The sequence below is a fragment of the Ranitomeya imitator genome, chromosome 2, assembly GCF_032444005.1.
Source record: "Ranitomeya imitator isolate aRanImi1 chromosome 2, aRanImi1.pri, whole genome shotgun sequence".
Lineage (NCBI taxonomy): Eukaryota > Metazoa > Chordata > Amphibia > Anura > Dendrobatidae > Ranitomeya > Ranitomeya imitator.
The window spans coordinates 785,001,827-785,023,103 of NC_091283.1; the positions used below are offsets into that span (position 1 = coordinate 785,001,827).

The following is a 21,277-nucleotide window of genomic DNA, read 5'->3' on the forward strand; positions in this document are numbered from 1 at the left end:
TGTCACTTTTTTTATTAATAAAACGTTTTAATGATTTAATTTATTTTTAATAAAGAATAAGTATTATGGTTGTATAATTAATTTTTGCATTTTTTTTATTCTGCCACTGGTAGCTGCCATTTGTAACTGCTTGTCTGAAATGTGTCTGTGCATGGCACTTACAGCAAACATGGCATACAATGGGCATAGGGGATTATCCAATCTCCTATGCAGCGGCCATATTAGGTGAGCAATGCATGGACTCCTTGGAGTGTTGGGGAGAGAACAAGGTGCCATGATTCTGAAGTCCACTGCTATGCATAAAACGTATGGACCTGTAAGCGTAGGCCAGAGGGAACGGATATAGCAGTCTGCATTTACGATCTGCGGGCCAAAGCAGTGAGAAAATTCAGTACTTTGAAAGTACAGCCAGGAGCTACAGCGCTCCGAAACTACATTCTGGGGCCATGGTGGGGGCACATCACATCTTACTGATGCTGCCCCTGACTGTACTTTCACAGCAATGTAGTCCTGACTGCTGTGGCCCAGAGATTGTAAATCCGCAGCGCTGTATCATTGCTCCGCTAGAGGCCTCTAAAACATTTCACAAAGCTGCTCTTTGTGATAAGCGCCACAATCTTCAGACAGGAAAATCACACACTGGAGAATCAATTTAAAACATTATTGCCCTCCCTCCTTTCGCCAACACGTAAACGGTGAGGGGAGAATCGGCATCATACAAGCAATGCCAGTCCACCTTTGCAGAAATCATAATGCTACATAGCATTACTATTATTATTACTTTTCTTGGCAAAGGTACAAGTTGCGACTTCTAGTGTCCAACAGTGGGAAATTTGAAAACTTCCACATTAATTTTTTCATATTTTCTACAATTAATAATAAAAATAACTCAAAAAAAAAAATAATAATTACAGACTTCATTGATATGTACTGTACGCATATATTTTTTGGGCAGACAAATTCTCTTTAAATGAAAATTTTCAGTGCTTATATCTCAGGTGCCAATTAATGATGTGACTGACATGGCAGAAGTTATCTGTCATCAGTTTATGAATATGATGATAACAGGCCAAGTTTTGCACCGATAACACTGCACTCTGCAAGTCTTATGGAGTGCAGGGACTTCTCACTTTTGACATCGGTATAATACATTTTGCTGCTACAGTCTAAAACAGTGTTATCTACCACGTTAGTCTATGAAACTGGGTGATACGTTGTCAAAAAGCTGTGAGAATAAAATGTCCGATGGGAAAGAGAGGCTCGTCTTGGCTTATTTGAAACGTAGGATAAAAACATAAAAATTGTTCAGCATCAAAATTGCTTTTGTCATCAGAAATAATCTGGTGTTACAATAATATTTGCATTTAACTTTTCCAATGTAGTGGCTATTTTCGAAATGTGATACAATTGCATACATTTGGCATATTGTCGTAACATTTTGCCACTACATATCTGGTATAGAAAAGTAGCTGTTTGGGGCACCTCCAGAATCTAATGGCCAGCACAGAGAAGTAATGAAAACTTAAACAGAGTCAGAAAAAGAAAACATAGTAACAGTATATTTGTCATGTCTCGGTTTGGGGATTTGAGCAATTTCCTTTTCTTCCCTGTCCAAATAATGATGGTTCCAACTGTCTTTGCTCTCCCTTTCTTGGTTTGCTCCTCTCCAAGTGTTTTCCATTTTCCCATTTTGGTTCGCCCTATCACACTCTGGATTTATATGTTCACCCTTCACTGCACTTCCTTTCTGGCTATACCTCTAGATGGATTTGAATTTAGGAGTTCCAGCTCTTCAGCTAAGGGGTTAACCTTGCATGATAAACACCAGTTGAAATCCTGCAATGAGACTGCTTGTTTTCCTTCCCAGTTAATCTTCTTTTCGCCTCTTTAGGTTTCTTGGAGCCTATACTTGTTTTACTTTTGGCTCTCCTTAGCTTTCCCTCTCTACCCTAGATGAACGTGTTTTAATTTTCTCACTCTGGATTTTTGTATATTCCCGCACACTTTCCTCTCCTCTAGTTGGCAGTGTGTTGTGGCCTCCCCTCTGGAGGAACGAGAAACCCCTCAATGGCCTTTTAGTTAACCAGGTTCAAGTTGGAGTTGTTGAGTTGCGCAGCTAGGGTCTTTCTAGTCTGTACATGGACCAGTTCGGAGTGGGTGTGGAGTACCCCCCACTGTAGGAGGTCTTCCTTTTTTTGTTACCTATGAATGAGTGTGTATTACGTCGATAACATGCTTAGCTGTAAAAACATTTTTGAAGGGAAAGTCCAATAAATGGATTCTTAATGCCATAAACAACAGTGAGGATCTCCTATCATGGGCATAGGCTAAAAAGATCGAAAGATATAATAATTATATTTGAAATTTGCTGAACAAGAATTACAAAAATTCTCAAGCAAATCAAAATTTTTGATATACAAAGTAAATGTTTGCAAAACCAAAAAACATAGACCAATACACCTCTTGGTATAAGTGTAATATGTAGGTGCACATGTACAGTGTGGCCATTAATAGACAAATATAATCTAGAATTTAAAAAAACTGCAGTAAGTAAATACATAATAATATAAAGTAAAAACATAGGGTACTTAGTTAACATTTTTACTATAAAAATAAGCGTAAAAGTCATCCCACCGCGACATGGTGTACTAATCTGGATGGTCAATAATCTAGTAACTCACCTCGCTATGTGCCAGCAGGCTGCAAAATAGACGGGGGCAGAGCTGGACCTGGGCAGGACTGTTGTACACCTGCCTTTAAAAGTTGTATACCTAAGGTGCACAGACAAGAGGCGTCCGTCAAACTTCAAATGTGCGGAGTACAAGGAACTGAAGGCTTGCTGGCAAATAGCGAGTTACTAGAGTAGGGACCATCCTGATTGGGTACACTATGTAGTGGTGGGATGGGATTGATTAAAAAAAATGTTAAGCAAGAACCCTATGTTTCTTACATGTGTTACTGTTTACTTACTGAAGGATTTCTATAGATTTTTTTTTAATTCTAGGTCATATCAACGTAAAATGTTTAATTGACATTATAATCAATTAAAGGACTTTCACGTTTACCGAGCAGCAGAGAAAAACCTCTAAAGAGACACAATCAACAAAATAGTTGAGAGCCCTACACTCACAAACCATAAATCCATAGATATTTATACATTTACAAGTAAGGTGAAAGTAGAGAAAATGTTACTAAACATAACACTTAAAATTATAACTTTCCAATATTGGAAAATCTAATTGAGTAAAATAATGAAAAATCTCTTTTTAGTGTAGTCTATTAAGTTAGTAGAAGAGTGCGCTTGGCTGAAGAAGCCGGCATACGGGAGTATAAGGTTTCTCCTATGGATACTACCTGCAGTGTGAAGCCGGGTATGGATTTTCATCTTCGTTGTTCTGGCCTCAGATTGTAAACAATACAAGAGCAATTCCCCAATGCAGAACCGGAGAACAATGGCGAAATGTAATTATATGGTGATATAATGAATATGAAGTATATGAGGAACACAAGAATTGATTTAGCATATGATGGGGGTGATGTATCAAATGTAAGGAAACGTATCCAAGGAAAAAGTAGACAAGTTGTTTTGGTAACCAATCAGATTCCAGCTCTCAGTTTTCAGCAAAGGTTTACAAAATAAAAGTAACGTTCTGATTGCGGTTGCCTTTTTCGATATAGTAGTGTTGAAAGCTCTCCATTAATTCGTAATGACCATGATGCAGTAAGCTATGCAGCTAAACCTGCCACTTTGTAGCACTGTGGGACTAGACAGATTTGTCATTCATACCCTGTCAATGCAACTGAATAAGTCTCCATTCATACCTACACAGTCTGCTCTGACCATGGGGACCCCATCATAGCATGTTACCTAAATTAAGCGAATAGAGTCATTGTATGAGAACAGCTGGTCGTCAGGGGTGCAGGGTGTCGCACCTCCAACAATCAGACATTGATGACCTATCCCAAGAATAGGCCATCAATGTTAAAGTCATGGGCAACCCCTTCAGAGTTATGTCGGGGTACCCATTGGAATCCAGTTTTGGGGGGATTCTGACAAATACCTCAGAGAAGTGGTCAACTGAGAATATTGAGGTTCTGTATTCGCACCTCCACTCCATTCAAGCTAGGTCGTAGCTGAGCCTTGTAGACAAGTTTCAGAGCCTGATCTCAGGATTGTGGAGCCTCTCACACTCAGATCCCCAGCAGTCAGCAAGTATAAGTATGAATCTATCATAAAAAGTTGATGTGTGGAAGGAAGCAATGCATTTGGCTAAGAACGGACGGGGGCATGGTGAAGGCATGCTAGAGGTTAGTAACATCCCAACAGCACATATGTGATTTCACATACAAAGCTCCATCATAATGACCTCTGTTGTAATGTCCTTCAGGGGCTTCATTGGGAACCTCAGCAGTTTTGATGGATAACATTTCTTTACGTTAAAATGACAGAAATCAAGACAGACCCTAGAATAAGTGAATGTGGCCAAGTAGTACAACAGATCCAGAAGAGTTGTTGTGGCCTCCATGAAAAATGGAGATTTTCATGCTTTGCCTAGTGTAACGGATTGGTGAAGTGGCCTCGGTAACGTGTATGGCCTCGGTAAGGTGTATGGCCTCCATGACATGTAAAGCTTTGGTGATGTGTACGGCGGCCTCCGTTATGTGTACGGCCTCCGTTATGTGTATGGCCTCCGTTATGTGTATGGCCTCGGCGCTGACTAACAGAGAATTTCTCTGCTATATTCAAGATGAGCCTCTGCTGAGCCTTATTCCCAGGTTCCAGAGCCTTGATCTCAGGATTGTGGAGGATATAAGTGGTCAGATCCCCAGCAATGAGTAAGTTACCTCCTATCCAGAGGTTTGGTGACAACTTAATCTTTTAAGAATAACCCTTTAAAAGAACTAGAAGCAATTCTGACATGTAAAGGAGGAATTTTTTCAAACTCCTAAGTGATAATATCAAAAGGTCTTCCAATGTATGGACCCTAATCCCTCACTTGATTGGAGCTTAGATGTTGTATTTTCCATATGTCACCAAATATAGGACCAGATGGACAGTAATGTGATATTTACCAGACATTCACACCTCAAGACAACATACATAGTTGTATTACATGTCATATTCTTCCTCTGAGATTTCTAGTAAAAAAACATCTCATTTAATGGACGGGAAGCCATGATGTTCTCATGATACATTGTTTAGGAATGCAATTAATATAAGACTTCAAAAGAATCAAGAAGGTGGAATGGCCTAATCCATGCCTTATTAATGTTATTTATATGTCTATGAATACCACTTAATGCCTGCTTATTGACACTATTATTACATTAGACAGAAAAACGCTGCTGTCACACACCAACACGGATGATGCCTGTGACTTCAAAGCAATGCACCGAGGCCAAGAGCCGACCCGCAGAGATGACTGTTGAAAGTCAAAGTAGTTTTATAAAATCAAAACCGATTAACTTTTGTGCCGCATCCATTAAAGAAAAAGCATTTTACAATTTCCTTCTGCTGCATATTCTAAACCATTTCTCATGTATTATTTTTTCATGATTTAGCCCAGGGTCACAGTAATTATATTCAGAATAATAATGGAACCTTATTGAGCAATTGTTGATATTAGAACTTGACTCAGCAATGGACAATAATTAAACCAAAAGAATCAGATCTAATCTTGTTGTAGTTTGTATTGCTTGGTTGTCGGTATTGTTTCCTGCCTTGTCCATATTGTATTTCATTGCTGTCATTTGCAAAAATTGACGCGGCACTCAGTGCCAAGTGACAGCAACAAAAGCAAATAAAATATTAGGGTGTATAAAGACAGAGAAACGCTTGTGATTTCTGCCCTACATAAATCACTTGGAAGATTAGATACAAGTGTTTGGTACAATCTGGTATATCACAATCTAGATCAGACACAGTAAAGTGCAGAACTGGGAAGATTGCACCTAGATTACAGATGCCTAGGAAGTCTTGCTTAACCCCTTAGTGAAAGAGTCAATTTTGTATTTAATGACCGAGTCAATTTTTACAATTCTGACCACTGTCACTTTATGAGGTCATAACTCTGGAACGCTTCAATGGATACCATTGATTCTGAGATTGTTTTTTCGTGACATATTGTATATCGAGTCCCCACGGCCGAATGTTTTGCGGGTGTTAGACAAACACCGACAATCCCTGCATGTTTTGTTGCTAACAGCTGCAAAACATGCAGCGGTGGGACTCGAACATATCACTCAAGCACCCGCGATACTTGGTGAATAACCGAGCACCCTCGGCAATCTCGAGTAACAAGCACTTGCTCATCACTGCCTATTACCTAAATGTAGACAACTCTCTAAATATCTGGACATTCAGCTCACAAATATCCAACCTGTGCTACCCGTCTTCTACTGTTATTAAGGTCCTATAACAGATCCATAATATAGACCCGAATGTCAGTTATGGGCCAATAGGGTACATCTGTGTGGCTTAATATATTGTTCTCATTCATATTGATGTATTATAAGATCGTTCGCCCAGGAAGCAATGGTCTACCAAGTGTTGAGGAGTCCCTACTTATTCACCTTCAGTTATTCTTGATCAAAAATCATCCCTAACATCATCTGTTGGGGAACAGTTAGGAGACTCCCACCCCATACACCTAAAATAGTTGGACAGTATTGTCAAAAATAGCCGACTTCATCCAGGGTAGCATCTGTATAGAGAGAACGGCTGCACATAGGACTGCTGCGTGTTGGATAGTCGACAAATTCCCCCAACCCCCCCAATGGAGCATCATCGGGGTATTACATTCTCTTCCTTAGAAGTATGGAGAGCGGGGGGCTACAAAGAAAATAGGCCACAAAGGTGGTACAGCACACTGTAGAAATTCTGCGGTTTTAAAAAGTGCTAAAGCAGATGAGGGAATAGGAATAAATATATCAAAGTGTCAGAAAACGAACAAATTAGGACGCAGCTAACAGAAAAATACTACGTCACAAAATCTTCCCATTTGTATGATACACAGTGAATATTAGCAGGAGAGTACGGGACCCACCTGAGTTTGGAACAGATCGTTTGGTCCTCATGTAGGGAGGGGGTTTCACATTCGCTCCTTCAAAAACAAAAAAGAAACAAGTGCAAACATAAATAAAAAGTTACCATAATATAACACCATACAATCTGGACAAAAAAGTGTATTTTCCCGCAATAAAAAAGTTTTCCTTTTTTTACAGTTGTAACCCTGTCTGTGATGATAATGAGACTCCTTAACCCCTTTACCCCCAAGGGTGGTTTGCACGTTAATGACCGGGCCAATTTTTACAATTCTGACCACTGTCCCTTTATGAGGTTATAACTCTGGAACGCTTCAACGGATCCAGGTGATTCTGACATTGTTCTCTCGTGACATATTGTACTTCATGTTACCGGTAACATTTCTTTGATATTACCTGCGTTTATTTGTGGGAAAAAAACGGAAATTTGGCCAAAATTTTGAAAATTTTCCAACTTTGAATTTTTATGCAATTAAATCACAGAGATATGTCACACAAAATACTTAATAAGTAACGTTTCCCACATGTCTACTTTGCATCAGCACAATTTTGGAACCAACATTTTTTTTTGTTAGGGAGTTATAAGGGTTAAAAGTTGACCAGCAATTTCTCATTTTTACAACACCATTTTTTTTTAGGGGCCACATCTCATTTGAAGTCATTTTGAGGGGTCTATATGATAGAAAATAACCAAGTGTGACACCATTCTAAAAACTGCACCCCTCAAAGTGCTCAAAACCACATTCAAGAAGTTTATTAACCCTTCAGGTGTTTCACAGGATTTTTTGGAATGTTTAAATAAAAATGAACATTTAACTTTTTTTTCACAAAAAAATTTACTTCAGCTCCAATTTGTTTTATTTTACCAAGGGTAACAGGAGAAAATGGACCCCAAAAGTTGTTGTCCAATTTGTCCTGAGTACGCTGATACCCCATATGTGGGGGGGGGGAACCACCGTTTGAGCGCATGGCAGAGCTCAGACGGGAAGGAGCGCCATTTGGAATGCAGACTTTGATGGATTGGTCTGCAGGCGTCACATTGCGTTTGCAGAGCCCCTAATGTACCTAAACAGTAGAAACCCCCCACAAGTGACCCCATATTGGAAACTAGACCCCCAATGAACTTATCTAGATGTGTTGTGAGAACTTTGAACCCCCAGGTGTTTCACTACAGTTTATAACGCAGAGCCGTGAAAATAAAAAATCTCTTTTTTTTTCCACAAAAATTATTTTTTAGCCCCCAGTTTTGTATTTTCCCAAGGGTAACAGGAGAAATTGGACCCCAAACGTTGTTGTGCAATGTGTCCTGAGTACGCTAATACCCCATATGTTGGGGTAAACCCCTGATTGGGCGCACGGGAGAGCTCGGAAGGGAAGGAGCACTGTTTTACTTTTTCAACGCAGAATTGGCTGGAGTTGAGATCGGACGCCATGTCGCGTTTGGAGAGCCCCTGATGTGCCTAAACAGTGAAAACCCCCCAATTATAACTGAAACCCTAATCCAAACACACCCCTAACCCTAATCCCAACGGTAACCCTAACCACACCCCTAACCCTAATCCCAACCCTATTCCCAACCGTAAATGTAATCCAAACCCTTACCCTAACTGTAGCCCCAACCCTAACTGTAGCCTTAACCCTAGCCCCAACCCTAGCCCTAACCCTAGCCCTAACCTTAACCCTAGCCCTAATGGGAAAATGGAAATAAATACAATTTTTTTTTAATTTTTTAATTTTTCCCCAACTAAGGGGGTGATGAAGGGGGGTTTGATTTACTTTTATAGCGTTTTTTTAGCGGATTTTTATGATCGGCAGCCGTCACACACTAAAAGACGCTTTTTATTGCACAAAATATTTTTTGCGTTACCACATTTTGAGAGCTATAATTTTTCCATATTTTGGTCCACAGAGTTATGTGAGGTCTTGTTTTTTGCGGGACGAGTTGTCATTTTTATTGGTAACATTTTCGGGCACATGACATTTTTTGATCGCTTTTTATTCCGATTTTTGTGAGGCAGAATGACCAAAAACCTGCTATTCATGAATTTCTTCTTTTTTTTTTGGGGGGGGGGGGGGGGGGGTGTTTATACCGTTCCGTGTTTGGTAAAATGGATAAAGCACTTTTATTCTTCGGGTCAGTATGATTACAGCGATACCTCATTTATATTATTTTCTTATGTTTTGGCGCTTTTATACGATAAAAACTATTTTATAGAAAAAATAATTATTTGCATCGCTTTATTCTGAGGACTATAACTTTTTTATTTTTTCGCTGATGATGGTGTATGGCGGCTCGTTTTTTGTGGGACAAGATGACGTTTTCAGCGGTACCATGGGTATTTATATCCGTCTTGTTGATCGCGTGTTATTCCACTTTTTGTTTGGCGGTATGATAATAAAGCATTGCTTTTTGCCTTTTTTTTACGGTGTTCACTGAAGGGGTTAACTAGTGGGACAGTTTTATAGGTTGGGCCGTTACGGACGCGGCGATGCTAAATATGTGTACTTTTATTTATTTATTTTATTTAGATAAAGAAATGTATTTATGGGAACAATATATTTTTTTTTTCCGGAATTTTTTTAATTTTTTTTTACACATGTGAATATTTTTTTTTTTACACTATAACATTGCCCCAGGGGGGGCATCATGTTATAGTGTAAGATCGCTGATCTGACACTTTGCTGTGCACTGTGTCAGATCAGCGATCTGACGTGCACTCATAGAGGCTTCCCGGCACCTGCTCTGAGCAGGCGCTGTGAAGCCACCTCCCTGCAGGACCCGGATGCAGCCCGGCGGCCATTTTGGATCCGGGCCTGCTGCAGGGAGGTGCGTTGCTCCGGGGGTCTCAGGGAAGCCCACAGGGAGCCCCCTCCCTGCGCGATGCTTCCCTATACCGCCGGAACACTGCGATCATGTTTGATCGCAGTGTGCCGGGGGTTAATGTGCCTGGTGAGGTCCGTGACCGCTCCTGGCACATAGTGCCGGATGTCAGCTGCGATAGTCAGCGTGGCAGATCGCTATCACGTACTATCCCGTCGGTGGTCATACGGGCCCACCCCACCTTGATGGGATAGTACATCACATGTCAGAAAGGGGTTAAATTTAAGTGGCTAGTGTGAAAATTGCATGATTTCTAATTTTCAAATTGTGATATGAAAAATATATTGCCAAGTTAAAAATATATACAGTTGAAACCGGAAGTTTATATATAAAAAGACACATCTGCATGTTATTCTCAATATCTGACATGAAACCAGAATAAACCTTTCCCATTTTAGGTCAATTAGGATTACCAGAATTATTAATATTTGCCAAATGCCAGAATAAAGAGAGAAAGAGAGAATGTTTTAAGGCATTTTTATTACTTACTGCAAAGTCAAAAGCTTAAATACATTTTATTAGTATTTGGTACCATTTCCCTTAAACTGAATAACTTAGGTCAAACCTTTGGGTTCTCCTTCCACAAGCTTCTCACAATAGTTGGTCGGAATTTGGGCCGATTTCTCCTGACAAAACTGGTGTAACTGATCCAGGGTTGTAGGTCGTCTTGCTCGCACTGGCCTTTTCAGTATTGCCCATAAATTTCCAATAGGATTGAGATCAGGGGTTTGCGATGCCCACTCCAAAACATTGACTTTGTTATCCTCAAGCCTCTTTGTTACCATTTTGACAGTACGCTTCGGGTCATTGTCCAATTGGAAGACCCATTTCCGCCCAAGCTTTGACTTCCTGGCTGATGTCTTGAGATGTTGCTTCAGTATTGCCACATAATCTTCTTTTCTCATGATGCCATCTATTTTGTGAAGTTCACCATTCCCTCATGCAGCAAAACAACCCCACAACATGATACTGCCATGTTTCATAGTTGGGATAGTGTTCTTAGGTTTCCAAGCTTCTCCCTTCTTTCTCCAAACGTAACGATGCTCATTATGCCAAAAAGTTAAATTTTAGTTTCATCACACCACAGGACATGTCTCCTAAAATAAAGATATTTGTTCCTGTGTGCATTTGCAAACATTAATCTGACTTTTTTTATGTTTCTTTTGGAGTAATGGCTTCTTCCTGGCAGAGTGGCCTTTGCCCATGTTAATACAATACTAACTTCACTGTGGATATTGAAACAATCTTACCAGGTTCCACCGTCATCTTCATAAGGTCTTTTGCTTTTATCCTTGGTTTGATCTGCACATATCGCACCAAAGCACATTCATCTCTGGGACACAGAACCCATCTCCTTCCTGAGCGGTATGATGGCTGGACATTACCATCTTATTTGTACTTGCACATACCGATACTTGTTTGTACAGATGAACGAGGCACCTTCAGGTATCTTCACCTTCTCTCTCTCATTATTCTGGCATTTGGCAAATATTAATAACTATGATAATCCTAACCGACCTAAAACTGGAAAGGTTTATTCTGATTTCATGTAAGATATTGAGAAAAACATACAGATGTGTCTTTATACAGTGTATGTAAACTTCTGGTTTCAGCAGTATATACATTTTACAAAAAACTAAGATAACTGTAACTTAATTCTTTTTTTTTCACTTGAAAAAGATGCCGGTACAGCATTGAAATGCGTAGTGGAATAAAAAGAACCTTTAAAATTACCACAGCAAGAGATCCCTTCTATTTATTTCCAGCAGCGCTAGCACTTTTATAAACGTGTTTTTATCCTTACTTTGGAAACTTAGACAAAAAGTCATTTTCTGAAGATAAATTACATTGAAGACCGTGTTCACACAAGGCAGTTGGGTGAAATGTTGTTCAATATTTTAACTAAGGCAAGTGGCAGGTTGTCATTGTCACAACAGAGCAAAGAAAATAATGATTAATCGCTGGGAGGTTGTGATCCCTTTTGACAACTAAAAATGATCATTTGCAACAAGAAAGGTTTCTTACAACACACAATTACTGATGTACCTGAATTGATAAATCTTCTCCATTTGTTTTTTGATTTTTCTATTATTTCTTGATCTCTATTTTCTGACACTGAATGAGAACATTGGTGTTAACATCCAGGGGCTGAAATACCGAACAAATCTAATATTTCTCACAGGAGGTTTTATTGAAACTGTGTCTTTCTTGGGAAGTCCTAGGCGAGATAAACATTTTGTACTTGGGGCTTACATATTTTACGGATACTGAGATATTAAAATGTAGCAAACTGTCAGGACAGGTCTGACACTTGTATTATTGATATATTTAGCTTACGGAAGAATGCCTAGACTGGATACAATTGTAACCGTGTCCTTTGTAGATGGTCTTATGCAAGAGAAATAGTCGGGATGACACAGTGATTGTCCGGTCCAAATCGATGAGTCTGCAGTCACAATGTATGAGTGCAGACTTATGAATCCCCCCAGAGCGTGAACTGTGAGCTGCGAGGATTTGTAGGTTTCTGAGCTGGGACCGGAGGAGCTATGTAAGAGTTAAACATTCTCTCGGGCAGTTGGTGTGGCCTCGCGCCATACTCTTGTATTAAGCCAAAGCTGTGCCCCGACAAGAGACTACAGGGCTTGGCCTTGCTCCTTATAAGAGTACTGTGCGAAGCGGGAATTCGCTAGTTTCGGCTCAGAAAGTGCATGCGATGGGGGGGATTCATGAGTCTGTAGTCACACAGAGTGACAGTGTCATGACACAGCTGTGGGGTGACCCAGAACCAGGGGCTCCTTCACTGTCCCTAACACTAGGGGGAACCCCAGCTCGCCGTACTCCCCAGGATACTTCTCAAGGTGAAGACACCGAAGCCTCCACCCTTGCCTTATCTCTTGAGCTAGCCCTCCGTCTGTTCTCTTCCCTCACCCAGGGAAGAGGGGAGCTACTGTGCACCGTTGGACACCAACCCGACAAACAAGGCAACACAAACACTCCAGGAATACAAAATATTCACTCACATATAACAGAGGAAAGCACCAAGGTGTGTTGGCAGAGGAATAAACCAAAATAGAGAAAGATAGAGAATTACCACATATACAAACTAAACATTAGTCACTGATAACTCCTCCAACTCTCCTTCTCATATGTACCTCTCTCCCTCCATTAGCCATGCAGCAAATGCTAGCTCTGACAAGGATTTGTAACAGAGCCCAGATTATAAAGGGGAAAGGAGTGACTAACCGAGCTCAGCTGTGAGCACTAGGATTTCCAACATGGTCGATTAACCCCTGTTCTGCCAGAAGAAATAAACACATTTGAAATGAAGGAGAAGTGCTTCTTCTCAGCGCTGGAATAGGAGCAATCAGACGCTGTGGTCTTCTGGCTCCACAGTGTTGCTGTAACCTTGTGACATACAGCAGACTTATCGATTTGGACTGTTCAAAACTTTAAAAGGGGTTGTCTGGTGAAAAAATATATTATCTATCCACAAAGTGCGTGGGTCCAACCTATAGCACCCACACAAATTGCGAAGATCTTTTATCCATGTTAGAATGGATCGGCAGCACACATGCTGAACGTGTCGTCCATTTATTCCCTATTTACTTATCTATTCCTGACTTACAGTATTCCCTATGGGGCTGCTGAGTTTTACACTCTTTTCCCGGCAGTCCTCCAGAATAAATAGAGTGGAGGTGGAGCATCAAACCTGCAGTTGCATTAAGTAATGGGGATACAAATTTCACATTCTAACAATCAGCGCGCGTCCCAGCGCCCATACACCCACCGATCAGTAAGCCATCACCTATCCTGTGGGATCACTTTTTTTTTTTTAACAAGTCAACCCCTTAGGCTATGTGCACACATCAGGATTTCTTGCAGAAATTTCCTGAGCAAAACCGGACATTTTCTGCAAGAAATCCACATGCGTTTTTTTTGCGTTTTTTTGGCGGATTTTTTGCATTTTTTTCTGGAGATTTCCCAATGCAATAATATAGTGGGAAAGCCACAAAAAAATCCGCTAAATAATTAACATGCTGCGTTTTTTTACCACGATGCGTTTTTTTCTCGGAAAAAAAAAACGCAACATGTGCACAAAAATTGCGGAATGCATTCTAAATGATGGGATGCAAATGTATGCATTTTTATCTTGTTTTTATAGCGAAAAAACGCAAAAAAAATCCGCAACGTGAGCACACAGCCTTAATTATATTTTAGGTGAGAAAATGAAAATTGGACAGGTGACAAGTTTGCACCTTTGCGGTACTTAGCTGACAGGATTGCCTATACTGGATACAATCGTAGCATTCGGTCTGTGCATCTTTCTAGCTGGGGGATGGAAAACAGAAATTCACTGAGAAACTGAAACAATGAAACAAATATACAATAAAAAGTTGCTAAGTTTGTTGTTAAACAATGGTGTTGCTTTGTTACGATATCTATTAATTAGTATTTTTACGTTCTACACTGCCTGAATGACTATTTATGACTGTGTGTATAGTCGCATACATCATTAGTTTTGTTTTACATAAAGAAAAAGGTTTCTGCATTTTTGTTCCTTTGCTAAAGACTTGAAACAGAACAATACAGAACATCACCTTTATTTTCCTCTCAGTAATTACTGTAATAATGACTTTCACATCCGTAAACAGCATTCTAGACATAAAACTGAATGTCTGAAAGTGTTTCACAGCTAAAAACAGGAAGAAAAGTCTGAGCCAGTGTCATGCATGTAGCACAACAGCTCGCTATATTTCTGAAATTCATCACTGACAATAGAACAGAGGACTTTAGTCCGGTTATCTTTAGATCCGAAATTCTGTGCTAATTGTCTCTTCTTACATTATAGAGTCCCAGATACCACACACATATTAATTGACAGCCGCTACGTTTTATTTATACATTTTAATTCAATATCTGTTCTAGGGTTCTAGAACTCAGCTCCTATTCACTTTACAGAAGACGAAGTACAGCACCAGGGAACATCCACTACATAGTGCACTGAACCCTGCTGTTCTGGCTCCACACACTGTTTACAACTGGCAACCGCAAAGAATTGATGGAAGGGGGTGCTGGCTGCAGGACCTCCTACTATCTGATATTTATGACCTGCCTTTAGGGAGCAGTAAGACGGCCATATAAATCAGACCGGGATCAGAACACAGTGCATGGACTGGTCGGCAGTTCTCAAGGCCTGAGTGTGATAGCTTAATGTATTTCTATACAGCCGTCACACTCGGGTCAGGAGAGCCGTCAGCCAGTTCGAGCTCTGCATTCCCATCTCGGTCCGATTTATACAGCTGTCTCAGTGCGCCCTAAGGATAGACCATCACTATCTAGATAGTGGGCAACCCCTTCAAAAAGTTCTAGAGTAAGCTCCTTGGCTCACTCTAAGGCTATGTGCACTCGTTGCGGATTAGCCTTAGGAATTTCTGGTGCGGATTCTGCCTCTCCTGGCAGAAAACGCAGCTGCGGATTTTGTGTGGTTCGGCAGCGTTTTTCGTGCGTTTTTTGTGCGGATTTGCTGCGCTTTTTACCCCTGCGAATTTCTATAATGGAATGGGTACAAAAACACTGCAGATTTGCAAAAAAGAAGTGACATGCTACTTCTTTTAAACCGCAGCGTTTCCGCAGTGGATTTTCCGCAACGTGTGCACATCTTTTTTTTTCTCATTTACATTGTACATTGTACTGTAAATCAATTGCGGATCTGCAGCGTTTCTGCACCGCAAAAAACGCTGCAGATCTGCACAGAATCCGCAACGTGTGCACATAGCCATATAGTGACTGTGAAAGGCATACATTTTTGGAGTTCTTGATCAGAAAGTCTTCAGCTAATTATAAAGAAATATACAGTGGCATGTAAAAGTTTGGGCACCTCTGGTCAAAATTATTATTATTGTGAACAGTTAAGCAAGTTGAAGATGAAATGATCTTTAAAAGGGCTAAAGTTAAAGACGACACATTTCCTTTGAATTTTAGTCAAAAATATGTTTTTTTTAATCTTTTATATTTTAAAAATCACAAAAAGGAAAATAGGCTGATGCAAAAGTTTGGGCACCCTGCATGGTTTGTACCTAGTATCACCCCTTTTTGAAAGTATCAAGCTAGTAAACGCTTTTTGTAGCCAGCCAAGTGTCAATTCTTGTTTAAGGGATTTTCATCCATTCTTCCTTGGAAAATTCTTCCAGTTCTGTGAGATTCCTGGGTCATCTTGCATGCACTGCTATTTTGAGGTCTAGCCACAGATTTTCAATGATGTTCAGATCAGGGGACTGTGAGGGCCATTGTCAAACCTTCACCTTGGGCCTTGTGAGGTCGTTTATTGTGGATTTTGACGTGTGTTTAAGATCATTATCCATTTGTAGAAGACATGTTTTCATCTTCAGCTTTTTTTTTTTACAGATGGTGTTATGTTTACATCAAGAATTTGTTTAAATTTCATTGAATCCTTTCTTCCCTGTATTTATAAAATGTTCCCTGTGCCATTGGCTGCATCACAACCACAAGGCATGATTGATCCACCCCCATGCTTATTGGTTGGCAAGATGTTCTTTTCCTGAAACTATGTGCCCTTTTTTTTTTCCACACATACCTTTGATCATTGTGGCCAAAGAGTTCTATTTTAACCCCATCAGTCCACAGGACTGGTTTCAAAAATGCATCAGGCTTATTTAGATATTCTTTTGCATACTTCTTACACTGAATTTCATGGTGAGGACACAGGAGAGGTTTTCTTCTGATGACTCTTCCATGAAGGCCATGTTTGTGCAGGTGTCTCTAAATCAGCAGAACAATATAGCACAACTCCCGAGTCTGCTAAATCTTTCTGAAGATCTTTTGCAGTCAAGTGGGGGGTTCTGATTTCCTAAAGGTACCGTCACACTAAGCGACGCTGCAGCGATACCGACAACGATGTCGATCGCTGCAGCGTCGCTGTTTGGTCGCTGGAGAGCTGTCACACAGACAGCTCTCCAGCGACCAACGATCCCGAGGTCCCCGGGTAACCAGGGTAAACATCGGGTTACTAAGCGCAGGGCCGCGCTTAGTAACCCGATGTTTACCCTGGTTACCAGCGTAAAAGTAAAAAAAACAAACACTACATACTTACCTACTGCGGTCTGTCCCCGGCGCTCAGCTTCTCTGTACTCCTCCTGCACTGGCTGTGAGCGTCGGTCAGCCGGAAAGCAGAGCGGTGACGTCACCGCTGTGCTTTCCGGCTGACCGACGCTCACAGCCAGTGCAGGAGGAGTGCAGAGAAGCTGAGCGCCGGGGACAGACAGCGGTAGGTAAGTATGTACTGTTTGTTTTTTTTACTTTTACGCTGGTAACCAGGGTAAACATCGGGTTACTAAGCGCGGCCCTGCGCTTAGTAACCCGATGTTTACCCTGGTTACCAGTGAAGACATCGCTGGATCGGTGTTACACACGCCGATCCAGCGATGTCTGCAGGGAGTCCAGCGACTAAATAAAGTTCTGGACTTTCCTCAGCGACCAACGATCTCCCAGCAGGGGCCTGATCGTTGGTCGCTGTCACACATAACGATTTCCTTAACGATATCGTTGCTACGTCACAAAAAGCAACGATATCGTTAACGATATCGTTATGTGTGAAGGTACCTTTACTGAAATTTTGCTTGGTCTTCCAGACCTTATCTTGACCTCCACTAACTGCCAATTTACATTTCGAACTGAGAAAAAAGCACCTTGAAAAGACTTTGCGATCTTCTTATAGTTTTATCCTGCTTTGTGGGCCCCCAACATTTTTATTTTTTTCAGAGTGCTAGGCAGTTGTTTAGAAGAACCAATTGCTGCTGTTTTTTGGCACAAGATTAGAGGAGGCTGGGGTTTTTATAAAGCTGGGACTATCCTAACGATGATAGTGAACAAGCCATAACCCTAACAAGCTAATTAATTGAAATCTTAGTCAAAGTTATCTGAGCACACAAAATCTCCAAGCGTGCCCAAACTTTTTCATCTACAGAATGCTGTAGATAAGCCCCTGATGCCGGTGGGCTGAGCTCATCTTCGATTTTGGGGGTGACAAGTTCTCTTTAACCCCTTCATGACCCAGCCTATTTTGACCTTAAAGACCTTGCCGTTTTTTGCAATTCTGACCAGTGTCCCTTTATGAGGTAATAACTCAGGAACGCTTCAACGGATCCTAGCGGTTCTGAGATTGTTTTTTCGTGACATATTGGGCTTCATGTTAGTGGTAAATTTAGGTCAATAAATTCTGCGTTTATTTGTGATAAAAACGGAAAATTGGCGAAAATTTTGAAAATTTCGCAATTTTCACATTTTGAATTTTTATTCTCTTAAACCAGAGAGATATGTGACACAAAATAGTTAATAAATAACATTTCCCACATGTTTACTTTACATCAGCACAATTTTGGAAACAAAATTTTTTTTTGTTAGGAAGTTATAAGGGTTAAAATTTGACCAGCGATTTCTCATTTTTACAACGAAATTTACAAAACCATTTTTTTTAGGGACCACCTCACATTTGAAGTCAGTTTGAGGGGTCTATATGGCTGAAAATACCCAAAAGTGACACCATTCTAAAAACTGCACCCCTCAAGGTACTCAAAACCACATTCAAGAAGTTTATTAACCCTTCAGGTGCTTCACAGCAGCAGAAGCAACATGGAAGGAAAAAATGAACATTTAACTTTTTAGTCACAAAAATTATCTTTTAGCAACAATTTTTTTATTTTCCCAATGGTAAAAGGAGAAACTGAACCACGAAAGTTGTTGTCCAATTTGTCCTGAGTACGCTGATACCTCATATGTGGGGGTAAACCACTGTTTGGGCGCACGGCAGGGCTTGGAAGGGAAGGAGCGCCATTTGACTTTTTGAATCAAAAATTGGCTCCACTCTTTAGCGGACACCATGTCACGTTTAGAGAGCCCCCGTGTGCCTAAAAATTGGAGCTCCCCCACAAGTGACCCCATTTTGGAAACTAGACGCCCCAAGGAACTTATCTAGATGCATAGTGAGCACTTTGAACCCTCAGGTGCTTCACAAATTAATCCGTAAAAATGAAAAAGTACTTTTTTTTCACAAAAAAATTCTTTTAGCCTCAATTTTTTCATTTTCACATGGGCAACAGGATAAAATGGATCATAAAATTTGTTGGGCAATTTCTCCCGAGTATGTCGATACCTCATATGTGGGGGTAAACCACTGTTTGGGCACATGGTAAGGCTCGGAAGGGAAGGAGCGCCATTTGACTTTTTGAATGAAAAATTATTTCCATCGTTAGCGGACACCATGTCGCGTTTGGATAGCTCCTGTGTGCCTAAACATTGGCGCTCCCCCACAAGTGACCCCATTTTGGAAACTAGACGCCCCAAGGAACTTATTTAGATGCCTAGTGAGCACTTTAAACCCTCAGGTGCTTCACAAATTGATCTGTAAAAATGAAAAAGTACTTTTCACAAAAAAATTCTTTTCGCCTCAATTTTTTCATTTTCACATGGGCAGTAGGATAAAATGGATCATAAAATTTGTTGGGCAATTTCTCCCGAGTACGTCGATACCTCATATGTGGGGGTAAACCACTGTTTGGGCACTCGGCAGGGCTCGGAAGGGAAGGCGCGCCATTTGACTTTTTGAATGGAAAATTAGCTCCAATTGTTAGCGGACACCATGTCGCGTTTGGAGAGCCCCTGTGTGCCTAAACATTGGAGCTCCCCCACAAGTGACCCCATTTTGGAAACTAGACCCCCCAAGGAACTTATCTAGATGCATATTGAGCACTTTAAACCCCCAGGTGCTTCACAGAAGTTTATAACGCAGAGCCATGAAAATAAAAAATAATTTTTCTTTCCTCAAAAATGATTTTTTAGCCTGGAATTTCCTATTTTGCCAAGAATAATAGGAGAAATTGGACCCCAAATATTGTTGTCCTGTTTGTCCTGAGTACGCTGATACCCCATATGTGGGGGTAAACCACTGTTTGGGCGCACGGCAGGGCTCGGAAGGGATGGCACGCCATTTGGCTTTTTAAATGGAAAATTAGCTCCAATCATTAGCGGACACCATGTCACGTTTGGAGAGCCCCTGTGTGCCTAAACATTGGAGATCCCCCAGAAATGACACCATTTTGGAAACTAGACCCCCAAAGGAACTAATCTAGATGTGTGGTGAGGACTTTGAACCCCCAAGTGCTTCACAGAAGTTTATAACGCAGAGCCATGAAAAAAAAAAAAAAAAAATTATTTTCTCAAAAATGATCATTTAGCCCGCAATTTTTTATTTTCCCAAGGGTAACAGGAGAAATTTGACCCCAAAAGTTGTTGTCCAGTTTCTCCTGAGTACGATGATACCCCATATGTGGGGGTAAATCACTGTTTGGGCACATGCTGGGGCTCGGAAGTGAAGTAGTGACGTTTTGAAATGCAGACTTTGATGGAATGCTCTGTGGGCGTCACGTTGCGTTTGCAGAGCCCCTGATGTGGCTTAACAGTAGAAACCCCCCACAAGTGACCCCATTTTGGAAACTAGACCCCCAAAGGAACTTATCTAGATGTGTGGTGAGCACTTTGAACCCCCAAGTGCTTCATAGAAGTTTATAATGCAGAGCCGTGAAAATAATAAATACGTTTTCTTTCCTCAAAAATAATTATTTAGCCCAGAATTTTTTATTTTCCCAAGGGTTACAGAAGAAATTGGACCCCAAAAGTTGTTGTCCAGTTTCTCCTGAGTACGCTGATACCCCATATGTGGGGGTAAACCACTGTTTGGGCACATGTCGAGGCTCGGAAGTGAAGTAGTGACGTTTTGAAATGCAGACTTTGATGGAATGCTCTGTGGGCGTCACGTTGCGTTTGCAGAGCCCCTGATGTGGCTTAACAGTAGAAACCCCCCACAAGTGACCGCATTTTGGAAACTAGACCCCGAAAGGAACTTATCTAGATGTGTGGTGAGCACTTTGAACCCCCAAGCGCTTCATAGTAGTTTATAATGCAGAGCCGTGAAAATAATAAATACGTTTTCTTTCCTCAAAAATAATTATTTAGCCCAGAATTTTTTAATTTTCCCAAGGGTAACAGGAGAAATTTGACCCCAATATTTGTTGTCCAGTTTCTCCTGAGTACGGTGATACCCCATATGTGGGGGTAAACTACTGTTTGGGCACATGCCGGGGCTTGGAATTGAAGTAGTGACGTTTTGAAATGCAGACTTTGATGGAATGCTCTGCGGGCGTCACGTTGTGTTTGCAGAGCCCCTGATGTGCCTAAACAGTAGAAACCCCCCACAAGTGACCCCATTTTGGAAACTAGACCCCCAAAGGAACTTATCTAGATGTGTGGTGAGCACTTTGAACCCCCAAGTGCTTCATA

The 21,277-nt window shown here is 40.9% G+C and overlaps 1 protein-coding gene across 5 annotated transcripts in view; it reads right to left on the reverse strand.

Annotated features, from left to right (window-relative positions):
• The window catches only part of FAM13C (family with sequence similarity 13 member C), a 286,221-nt gene that overhangs the window by 229,766 nt on the left and 35,178 nt on the right, over window positions 1-21,277 (reverse strand). For all 5 annotated transcript variants that reach the window (XM_069753563.1, XM_069753560.1, XM_069753562.1 and 2 more), the window contains exon 2: window positions 7,047-7,103. In XM_069753563.1, coding sequence (XP_069609664.1) covers window positions 7,047-7,103 — 57 coding nt within the window. The remainder of the gene's footprint in view (window positions 1-7,046; window positions 7,104-21,277) is intronic.